Source organism: Vigna unguiculata, chromosome 1, assembly GCF_037176805.1.
Source record: "Vigna unguiculata cultivar grain cowpea cultivar isolate G323 ecotype 2 chromosome 1, ASM3717680v1, whole genome shotgun sequence".
Lineage (NCBI taxonomy): Eukaryota > Viridiplantae > Streptophyta > Magnoliopsida > Fabales > Fabaceae > Vigna > Vigna unguiculata.
The window spans coordinates 38,764,845-38,777,134 of record NC_140792.1 but is presented as its reverse complement, the minus strand read 5'-3'; the positions used below and the strand labels follow the sequence as shown (position 1 = coordinate 38,777,134).

Here is a 12,290-nt window from a genome sequence, read left to right as displayed (position 1 = left end):
TAGCGTTTAAAAGTTTTCTTTTTCTAAAAAATAACTTTTAAACTACGATCTAAAAGTGGTTTTTAACTTCTAAATGGATTACATAATATAAAAAGAATAAAATGGATTTTTTTTTTTGATATGAGAATGTATGAATAAATATATGAAGATGGAGGAAAAAGCTGCCTTATAGTCGTCGGATTGGGCCATGTTGTATCCATATATAGATGGGGCCATGAAGTATCCATATGCAGCTTGGGCCGGGTCTCAATTCGAAGATCTAGCTATAAATATGTAATAAATAATAAGCAAATAATTAAATATTCAAGAAAACCAGTTCCTCTTTCCGGTGTAAAAATGTCGTCGTTACTAGTAGATTTGCTCCGCCAAAGAGGCGGCACCGCCGTCATCGACGGCGGTCTTGCGACGGAGCTGGAGCGCCATGGTGCGGACCTCAACGATCCCTTATGGAGCGCCAAATGCCTCTTTTCCTCTCCTCACCTCATTCGCCAGGTACATTCTCCTTCGTTTCAATTCTAACACCGCTCGACTCTTCAATTTTTTTTTTTAAATGAATAAATCTCTGGTATTTCATGTTACCACAATGTTTATCCATTGTTGCCAATATAAAGGACCATATTTTTGTTTTATTTTTGCTTATATATCTGTTAAATAGTTCTTTCATTGTTAACGGTCTTAGCTTAGTTAAACGATATTTTCTTTTTCTTTTTCTTTTTTCACTTTCAAATGGAGGTAATGATTGAGTTACTAAATTGAGCAGGTGCACCTTGATTACCTAGAAAATGGCGCTGACATTATAATCACAGCATCTTATCAAGTGAGTTGGTTTAGTTTAGGGGTGTCATATTTCTCTGTTGTTTGTTGCTAATGTTGAAGTTGAGGTAGTTGTTCGTGTACAGGCCACCATTCAAGGTTTTAAAGACAAAGGCTATACTGATGAAGAGAGTGAAGCCATGCTCAAAAGAAGTGTTGAAATTGCTCGCGAGGCGCGTGAATTGTATTATAAAGGATGTTCTGAATGCTGTTCGGGTGATGGGGCTGAGGGTAAAATCCTCAAACAACGGCCTATCCTGATTGCTGCGTCAGTGGGGAGCTATGGAGCTTATTTAGCCGACGGATCAGAGTACAGGTGAAATTATTAAGATCTATTCTTTAGCATCGGCCGTGGTTTGTTATATAGCCCATGTATTGACTAATAATCAAGATGATATACTTTATGGTTACTATATGCTGTAAGGTCACATGAGTGGCTTTGTAATTTATATTGATTACTTTGGCACCAAGCTTTCCCGTTCTTGAATGGAACTATATCAAGATGCTGTATCAAATGGATTTCTAGGCCCATCTTAATTACAGTTTTCAGCTTTTTTTTTTCTGCATAGGTTTGTTAACATTTTAGAAAGGTTGTGGTTTGATAATTGCTTCTGTCGTTGACACTAATAGAAATTATATTTTTTTATTGTCGTGTTTCTTGATATTGTGCTCTTAACAGTGGTCATTATGGTGATGCTATCACGAAGACAAAACTAAAAGATTTTCATCGTAGAAGAGTTCAAATCTTAGCAGATTCAGGTGCTGATCTGCTTGCATTTGAAACAGTGCCCAATAAGCTTGAAGCTGAGGTACCTACCCTAAAGTTCTGGACGGCCAGATGCTTAAATCTATTCCCTTTTTTCTTTCTTATATCTTTAGAAAGTGTCACCTGTCTCTTTACAATAATGCAGCACAATTTCTTTTTCTAACTTAGCACTTAATACTTATGAATGAGAGAAGATCAATAGAATCTTAATAATATTTTAAGGGGCACCTCAGTCCAGTGAACTTATTTTTCTCATAATCATGGCTATCTCATGACTTTCTTATTTTTTATGCTGTAACCTTAAAAGCCAGATAATGAACGGAAGGGATGGTAAAATTATTGATGATTAAAGATATTCTGGTGCAACTGTATTATTCATTTTGGCTGATTTATTTTTGTTCCATGCTACCATGAAAATGTGAACTATGTAAGCTTCTGATGGATTTTTGTTTGAGTGAAGAAATTTTTGACAAAAGAAATAAAGAAATAAATAGCGATCCTGCACGTAGGGAAAATCCTCAAATTAAACATATGAACATGTTGACTTTACTTCCAGAGAAACATTAGCTTCGTCGCTTACAAATATATTGCATTATATGGTCTATATCTGTTATAAAAGATGAAGCCTTATTGTCAATCAGGTTTAATCATGCATTTTATGTGTATTGTTTCTATTCATAGCCCTTTTGCTTCAATGTATAGTTTGAATTGCAGTCTGAAGACATACATGGTCTTTCAAAGTATATTTGTGGATTCAGAAAAGAGCAAAAGGCTGTTCTTGTCAAAATAGTAGTCTCTTTAATATTTCATTCCTTGTTATCTCCGTTTCTAAAATACTGTTCTAAAATTAGGCCCAAATTATGCTTTGCTTCTCTAGACCACAGGAAATTGAGAAAGCATTAAGTTTTCGTTGCTTTTGTGAAATGTTAAAATCACTAGTAATGTAACTGTGATGAATAACTCATTAAGAGATATTTAATCTATTAAACTCCCGGAACAAGCACAAAATAACAGTTATCTAAAGGTAAATAATAGTTTTGGATAATAAAAATTTGTATGTCTACCATTAAAATGTTCGTTTTTGTCTTGACTCCTGAATTTATCAAACTTTACTGATTGACTAAGCAGGCTTTTGCTGAGCTTCTGGAAGAAGAGGACATAAAAATTCCAGCATGGTTTGCTTTTAACTCTAAGGATGGAGTTAATGTTGTTAGCGGTGATTCCCTTTTGGAATGTGGCTCTATTGCTGAATCATGCAATAAAGTTGTTGCTGTTGGAATTAACTGTACCGCACCTAGATTTATACATGATCTGATTGTTTTGCTGAAAAAGGTATACTTTGGTTCTCTTGTTTCGAGATGAATTTGTTGTTTAACTTTTTTTACATTATTATTTAGTGCAGTTTCAGTTCTAGTAGCGTTAGTATCTGTGTTGCCAAGTTGTTTTTATGTTTATTGGCTGTATAGGTTTTCAACTATACTGGAATAGCAGTCAACCTCTTTCTCTCTCTCTCTCTCTCTCACACACACACACGTTTCAGTTCTAGTAGCATTAGTATCAGTGTTGCCAAGTTGTTTTCATTTTTATTGGCTGTTTAGGTTTTCAACCTTCACACACACACACACACATGGATATATAAAGATGGCTTATATGAATGGAAACCTCTTTGAATCATGTACTTAATCTATATACCCTCATACAGTTTTCACAAGTATGTCTTTTGAAAAATATCACTATGCCTTTTTTCCCTTGTTTTTGATTTTCATGAAAGGAAATGTGCCTGCATTAATAAACTGTTATATTTTTATTGTTTTGGGACTTGTCATTGTGGAATAAATACTTATCCTTGGTTCACATATATCTTCAGGTGACAACAAAACCAGTTGTAATATATCCTAACAGTGGGGAAACTTATGATGCTGAATTGAAACAGTGGGTGGTAAGTTCATTTCGTGTGGTTATACTGTTATATTTAAAAAGATAGTTGCCCATTTTTAATAAGAAAAATGAATCACTATGTATTGGAAAGTTTGATTGTGGAAATTGCTTGAATTAAAGCAACTCATGCTGTCAAATAATAAGTTGTAGAGGCAAACCTAATTAAAGGACAAAGTACGTAGATGTGTGCTTATTTCTTCTCTTGTGCTTTTTGGTGAAAACATTTTATTCATTTTTATTTGAACTGTGTACTACTGATTCTGATTATTGTGTGTGATTTATCGTCTAAAATGGAAACTTGCTCAGAAGTAGAAGTCTAACTGTAAGTGGTAGCCTGGTATGGTACCGGTTTGGAATGACAATTTTCTTTTTGGTCGTTTTAATTTATTTTTCTTCCTCTTTTGCTCTCTAGAAATTGTTTGTTTTAATTGATGTCATGACTTACAAAGATTGTTGCATGACCTAATGTTTCCTAAATAGCAGTGTTTAAAATGAAAACTCATTACAGAAGAGGGGCCCATATAAAAATTTACTGTTATATTGTAACTGAAACTAACATCAGGGACTAAAATTAAACAAAAGTAATTACCGGGACCAATACAGGAAAATCAAATTAAGAGGGTCTGAATAAACAACCGAATAGTGTAGAGACTAAAATGTTATTTGAGCTGTAAAGTAAATTTGGATGCAAAAAGTAGGATCCTCCTCCTTTAGGTTCATTACTTTCTGATTTTCATTCTAAATTTTGCGCTGATTTTTCATTTAACCTTACACGGGTGGTTGCGGGATGATTTAAAACCATTTTGGAGATAGTAAAGAGAGATTATGGCATCTCCAATTGAAGCAAGTCATATAAGTTGCTTCATAGATTGAAAATTGTGATTTGTTGTCCCAACTATACTACATCATATTATTAAACAAGTTACACTGAACTTTTGCTTTGATAAAAGAAACTCTAAATCTCCAATTTTTTCTTGAAAAATGTGATTTTTGGTTTCTATTATCCTTTATTGTTATTGGTTGTTCTGAAAGAAACAATTTTTTGTTCACAAAAAACCATTTCTTACATAGGAAACAAATTTTAACTTCAAAAAACCGAGACTACCACATTGATTCCAATGGAAGATTTCTTGAAGGAGCAGTTTCTTCAACTTATGATACCAGAAAGAAATGGTTGTTGGATATGCTCTTAGCGATTATTTAATCATGTTCAGCCTGCACAATGTTCTATACTTTTTGGAACACAACAGCAAACAATACAAGTAACATAGTAGATTATAAATTAATTGAATATTGACATGAATGCAGAGAACTGAAAGGTTATACTAACCTAACCTGAAGTTATTTATCTGTTTCTAGCTATGTTATCGATTTTATTGTGTTTTAAAAGTTTATGAACTTGATGGTTTGTTAAAGTTGATAAGTACTTCATATCATACAAATCGTCATGTTTCTGAGAAACGAAATATAGGATGGAGATATTTAATTAGTGTGTTTAGATTTACTTTTAGACACTTCAAAGGTCTGTTCAATTCAATCTACCCAAAGACAATGTTTTCCGTTTGTATACTGATACTATGCTGTTATTGTTTGCAGCAAAACACTGGTGTTACAGATGAACACTTAATCTCATATGTTACTAAATGGCTTGAGGTAGGGGCTTCCCTTGTAGGTGGCTGTTGCAGAACGACTCCAGCTACTATAAGGAAGATATACAGTGTACTGTCTAGAGGTAAATCTGCTATTGTTGGCAAAGAGTGACTACCCTGTGTTCTGAAAGGAGGACCAATGCGCAAATCAATATAATGTACATGTCAACAGTGCTGACAACTGCATTTGGATCAAGTTGCAACTCTGGGCTAAGATAGGACCATGAATATGATTTGCCTAATTGATGAAGACATACATTATGAAACATTGGCCAATGCAAATTGGAATATGCTTTAGCCTTGGAGCTAGTTACCTGAACAATCGCAGTTTGTGCACGTAAAGAGCAGGAGAAAGATGCGCGTGTTCCTTTTCTCTTCGATTTTGGAAAAAAACATGTTTAATAATTGGCATGCGAAATATATATATATATATCTTTAGCAGTTTAGGCTAGGGATTTATGAAATTGACTGTGAAATGAGATAAAATGAGTTGGTCCATGAAGTTATATTTTGAAACTATTTGCAAGTAAAAATGTATCGCACGCATATGATATTTCATGTTTAAGCTTTTACAAAATAGTTACTTTTGCTTGGCCTTAATATCTTTAGTTAAATTACACTTTGAATCATTCTTATTTACATTATTTAAGGTTGTCCCTTTATCTCCAGAACAGAATGTTTAATTTTTAAAAGTACTTAATGTTCTTATTCTGTCTTCCTTTTCATTTGTCTTAGCAGAAACAGTAATATTGGACATTGTTTTGATTAAAGGATAACATTTTTTAAATTATTAATGTAAAAAAGGAAGACAAGAAAATTATTAATTTTTATGTATTATTTTTTCATCTAACTGATCTACTTATGGTTTTCTGCTATTTAGATTACTTTGAATTTACTTTTATCTGTTAATCACTTAATTTGTTGTTTTATCTGTTAATCACTTAATTTGTTGTTTGGCATGATTTTGGTTAAAATGTTTAAGTCAGATTACAATTGCACAATGGTATTGAACCAATTTGATTGAGAATACATTTAGTGAACGATATTTAATAATAAAATATTCTATTAATGTTATAAAAATAAATATATATAAAAAATTATAATATAATAATAGTATTTTAAAATGTTAAATGATAGTAAGAGAAAAATTGGAGTGTCAACTACCACCGTTCTTAAAAATATGACCCCTTCTGAACTAGTGAACTCTAAAAATATTTATTGTTTTAAATTTTATCTAAAACAATTTATGATAACAACAACAAAAAATACTAATTTAAAGAGTACACAAATATATTAGTTATTTTGTCCATGATTATTCAATTTACTCTCCATTTTCTAAAATGTCCATTTGGTACTCTGTTTTTTTTTTTAATATTAATAATCCCCTTATGTCTGATTTCATTAATCTAGTTAGGGTCAATCAGAACAAATGACAAGATTGAACGTTTTTATTATTATTTTTTCAAAATTAGAAGATAAATTAAATATTTTAAAAATATAGAGATAAAATTAAATATAAAATAATATAAATAAAAAATAACCTAAAACATAAATTTACCTTATTATTATTATTTCTACTTAATTCAACACTCCTCATCTTGTGGTATGAGAAAGAGGACCAAAGAGGGAAGTTGTTCGAATTTTTTTTCAGAGCATTATGTTCCTTATAACATTGAAGTGAAAGAGAAATACTGTCGTCATCAATGTAATTTATTGTTGTTGTTGTGTGCGCATTTGTGGTGCAAAAGGTTTAAAATAAAAAAGTAAATAAAAAATGCATGAATGAATATATGCAGATGAGTTGCAGTACAACATACAACTATATATATGAAATAACTGCATATTAACACTGATGAATATAGACAACTACTATTTAGCAACCATTTCATCACCCTCCATTGAAGCATTATCAAGTATAAACTCTCCACCAAAATCATAACCCACTCATCTAATTCCTCGGTGGCCTATTTAAAACATTCAATATGCCACCCAAGAAACTTAACTTCCAAGTTAACCATGCTGCGCTGGACCATAAACAGTGATGACCAATGAAACTGGTTTTGTACACAGATGCTTAGAGAGAAAGATAAATGACACATGATATATGAAAATGCATGACATGTTTATTACATTCAAATTGTGAGCCTTCAATTGCAGAAATTACTAAGATGGTTGTTATATGGTACAAACAACTTTTGAAACGATAAATAAGTGGTGGACTAAGACCATCTAATAATAATTTGAGGTGTTACGGAATTGTTATATGATGTATATGGATAATGCACAGAGAGATACTGAAAACACAAATTGGGACTAAAATGGTACCCACTGAGAAAAGCAAAAAGGGAAAAATGTTGAACAAGTTAAATATATAAACAGTGAAGAACATCATGGATAACTATAAGCATGAGACCTGAGAGCACTGTTGTGCATGCGATGATTGAGCATTCTTTTGTCTGTAGAATGGCAGGATAAAGCAAAGATCCAAAAAAAGAAAAAAAATAAACAAATAAAAGAAGACTTCTTTATAGTAATCTTAAGCAAGTGAAACATTTTTACCTAGAAGCTCAGTTTCCAAATCAGACACAAGTTTCAGTCTCATGCACACACCATGTCCTTTTCCTAGGTCCACTAGGTGTGTAACCTTGTGTATCTCTTGCAATGTGTCATTATAATTTTCTTGAACAGTTAAGCATCATGTTGTGTACACAGTTTCCAAATTGTAGCAGTGACGATGTGATGATCCAACATGCAAGAAAGGGTTGCATGCGTGGGTTTGGTCTGGCAGGAATTAAAGACAGTGATGATGCAAATGATATAGTAAAGCATGACAAAATATCTTTTGTCTGGTTCTGTGAAAACGAGGAAATGGTCTGAACTCACTCAAACCATAAATAACAATAACTGTTTGGGTCTCTGAATTTTTTTCTACCCTATGGTAAAAACCTTCACATCACCATCAATATCAGCCTTATGAAGTCAACACCACAGCCTTAATTGTTTGTTTAAGCTTTTCACACAAACTGCAAGTCATTTATGTAACTCTTAACAGCAACCTCACCAAAGGTCCTTAAGAAGAGAGTTTGTTGCTGAGGCACTAACCTCAAAGTTGAGAAGGGTTCAAAAAATATACATTTCTGATTTCCCTGCATTCTTCTGCTTTATCACTTGAATAATGCTGGGCCCATTCTGGTATATGCTATTCCATTAACTCTGCACAATGCTCTTTCTGCTTTCAATGCCAACTTTTCTTTTCGCTATTCCTAATGTTATTATTACTACTGTTGTAATTAGACAATAACTGATGAACAGTATTCATCATAAATTGTGGCCGGTGTAGAAATCAATAAACTTAAATATTAATAAGAATGTGTTTTATGTTCCTGCTACGAATCCTATTTATTGGTGAAAAAGGAGGATATGCTGTGAAACTTTTATTTGGAAGCAATTTTTATTGCAATTAAGAGCTGCTTGCTAGGTTAATTTTTCGATGCACGTGTGAAACAGTGTTATGTTTTTAAGGACTTTTTTTTTATTAAAATCTAATCACAGAATTAGTAAATTTTTAAGAGATCCTAAACATATTTGAATCTATTTTCATAATTTGGAATTTTATCTAAATTTTTTATTTCATTTTTCAAATCACAAAACTGCTAATAACTATTAAGAACCATTAATCGAGTTAGAGAATTATTGCACTAGAAAAAAAAAAACTAACAAAAATATTTATCAAGATGGATTTAACCGTGTTACATGAGGAAGGAAAATATTCTTGTAAATAAAAGGGAAGGGGATATATAATTTTAAAGAAGCATAGATATAATTTACTATTTCTTTTTCTTTTGAAAAGTTAAAATAAAATTCTTTTCGCATTCAATCCTTAAATTAAATTTGCTAAAACTGCAAATAGACAATATAGGAAATGTACTTATAATGATGTACATTTTCATTTCTACGTACAAAGAAGCATTAAAAAGAAACTACATTAAAAAGTTTTTTCTTATTATTTTTAAACACTAATTAATTCGAAATATAATGTGTATTCAAACCAACAAAAACAATATTTATGTTTGGATGGAGACATGCTTATGCTTATAGTTTTTTGAAAATTTTAACACATTTCACCTGAAATTAAAAATGCGATTATTCAAAATGAAAATAAATAAATAAATAAAAGAATGTTTAGATAATCTTTCAGTGTTTATTCTTTTCTTTTCATAAATTTCAATCCCAAAATTCTGTTTAAGGAAAAAAAAAATCTTATTACTTTGAATAACAAGTTTTGGTTATCCAACTTATGCAATTTAAATCTTTCATTAATTGATTCATCTAAATATGTGCTCTCATACAAATTGAATGCACTGTACCATTTGATTCATTATGATATCAATACCCTTTCAGAGTATTCAGTACAATTAAATAAAAATAAATAATTAAAATTGACACAGAGTGAGTGCCAAAAAAAAAAAAGTGTCCCTTGAAATATGACTAGAATTGAACAACTGTATAGCCTGCTTTCCATTATTCAAATAAATAAATAATTCAGATTTTAAAAAAAAAAAACAAAAATTGTACATAAATGGCCGTTCAACTAATGCCTCCCATGATTGAGCATTAATAAGTCCAAATTTTGATTTACCTATAAAAGAAAATTTATGAGGGAGGAATAATACCTTCATAGCTGGAGAAATCTTAATCAATTTTAATCAATAAAATATTTTTAATTCCGTTTCTAGACATTCTCTTATCAATATACATACAGTTGAAAATTATTATTTTATATATAAGACTGTTAAAATGAATTTTACCTTTAATAACAAAAATCCTATGATTAATTAACATAACTAATATATAATTTAACCAAATGGTATGAGATCATCACTCTCATATGTTATTTAATTCTTACCAGATACTTAATATAGAAAAAAAAAACTACTGCCAATATGTTCAAAATTCTGAATACTTACCAATTATGTTGGATAGTATTTGTAAATAAATAATTTTTTTCATAAATAAAATAAGTTTAGGAGTGTGAAAGTATTAAGTATTGTAGTGGTCCATGGTCCATATCGTGATTAATATTTTTGTACTATAAGGACATGTATATATAAAAATATAGTTGAGAAAGTAAAAGCGTTGATGTTAACATAAATATCTATTTCAATATCAGCAAGTGCGAGTGTACAACAGTACCAGTTACATCTCTCCTTTGCCAGATTGTTAAGAAAATGACAGCAAAATAAATTGTGAAGGACAAAAGGAAAAAAATAAAATAATGAAAAACCTAATTTGACACCTTCATATGAAATGGCTAAGAGAGTGAAGGAGAAAAGGAAAGTACGATAATAACAATAGATTTTTCAAAGCTGCAAAAGCAAAAGAAATAGAAATAGAAAGGGTATCATCCTATCTTAGATCCAACTTGCTTGAGTTAAAGTACGATTAAAGATCATTCTTTGACTGCCTCGTTTCTCTATCAACCATTTTTTTTTTACCTCATTCTTCACAACACAATGCATCAATCAATTTATCACATTTTAATAATTTTTTTATGGATTAAATATATTTTTAGTTCTTAAATTTAAACTTGAAATTAAAATCTTTTTATATCTTAAATTTTGATATATTTTAATTTTTAAATTTAAAAAATAAATAAATATAATTATCGAAATCCAACAATATTAATATATTTTAGTTTGTCAAATAATCTACAATCTTTCAGTTTGACAGCGTCAAATAAGATAAATAATTCAAAGATAATTTTAAACATATTTAACATGTGAAACAAATTTAATGTAATTAGATTAAAAAAATTATATATATTAATTTTTAAATATTAGAGATTAAACTGTATTAAAATCTGAAACAATGATGAATCATAATTTTTCATCAATATTAATAAACTAAAAGCATATTTAATTTTTTGTGCGAAAAATATTCAATTTTTTTTCTAGAGAAATCATTAAAAAATAATAGATGGGTAAGTATTTTTAAAATAAAACTAGATCAAACATATAGGATGAATATTTGAAAACAATCACAAAGATACTTTATTATTGACTGAAATTACTAACCGATCTTAACTAATAATTCTAAAATGTTAAAGTAATACACTTTGTAATATATAATTTTGATAGAAAGTTATTAAAATTTATTATCTACACTCGAAAAATAGTGTGATGGAAATTCTCATTCTTTTACACACATATATTATACTACTCTTACATACTAAAGAATACAAAACAATTACATCTTCTTTAATTACCAATAACAACAATGGTCTCATCTCTATTTTTGAGAAAAAGAAACATCAGAAGCAGTGAATTGAGGATGGAGTTGAGGGGTGGAGACTCCTAAGAAGATTGAAATATGATGAAATGGGTGTTGTGAAGTGTAAATGAGAAAAGGAGGGAATGAAGAACCCTAATGAATGATAACAGATATACTAGTATTTCATTATTGAATCCAATAATAGGGAGCCCCAATCTTTTTGACAATGTAGTATCTACTAGGTAGCAACCTTTCCCTAGGCAATTTAGAAGATTCAAATTGTAGGGTAAACGATATCCCCTTTAGTTATGCATTCCATGAATTGGGCCCATTCTTATTTAATTTTGATACTGCCCTTTCTTGTAAGCATCATTGCCACTATTATGAGGGGAACATTGAAAAAAAAAGGAGAAAAATATGCAATCGTGACCTTTCACCTGTCGGATTCACCTATATACATCATCATTCTTAGTCAACATTATCAAATACCTAAGAACTCCCATTTCCCAAATCAAAACTTTTGACTTCTAACTCAATGCTCCGTCAATGATTCCTCAGATCATTTACACCAAGAAAAAAAATTCCATTTTCGTTTAACATTGTTACAACAAACAACCTCGTATAGAGTAAGAGAAACAAATCTAAGTTATACTCAATGATTGAAAAAGTTATATGCTTTTTCTACCCAACTCAATTTCTAAGTTATATACTATATGATTTGGTGAGTATGGAAAGAAAAAATACGAAAAATTATGAGTTCAACTCCTTCGTTAACAAAATACTACCAATTAATAGAAAGATCGAATATGTTTGGCTAGATAGCCTAATGGAGGTATATATTTATATGGGTTAAA

The 12,290-nt window shown here is 30.4% G+C and overlaps 1 protein-coding gene across 1 annotated transcript; it reads left to right on the top strand.

Annotated features, from left to right (window-relative positions):
• Window positions 1-290: 290 nt before the first annotated feature.
• Window positions 291-5,766, top strand: LOC114173564 (selenocysteine methyltransferase-like). The gene is made up of 7 exons (XM_028058045.2): window positions 291-492; window positions 761-817; window positions 900-1,129; window positions 1,493-1,622; window positions 2,708-2,911; window positions 3,447-3,518; window positions 5,114-5,766. The coding sequence occupies exons 1-7, from the start codon at window positions 337-339 to the stop codon at window positions 5,276-5,278; spliced, it is 1,014 nt and encodes a 337-aa protein (XP_027913846.1). The 5' UTR covers window positions 291-336; the 3' UTR covers window positions 5,279-5,766.
• The last annotated feature ends 6,524 nt before the right edge of the window (window positions 5,767-12,290 follow it).

Excerpts from the sequence above, each read along its gene's own strand:
- LOC114173564 (XM_028058045.2), top strand. The coding sequence starts at position 337 with ATGTCGTCGTTACTAGTAGATTTGCTCCGCCAAAGAGGCGGCACCGCC. Across the intron at positions 493-760 it reads CTCCTCACCTCATTCGCCAG|GTGCACCTTGATTACCTAGA; the intron begins GTACATTCTCCT and ends TAAATTGAGCAG. Across the intron at positions 3,519-5,113 it reads CTGAATTGAAACAGTGGGTG|CAAAACACTGGTGTTACAGA; the intron begins GTAAGTTCATTT and ends TATTGTTTGCAG.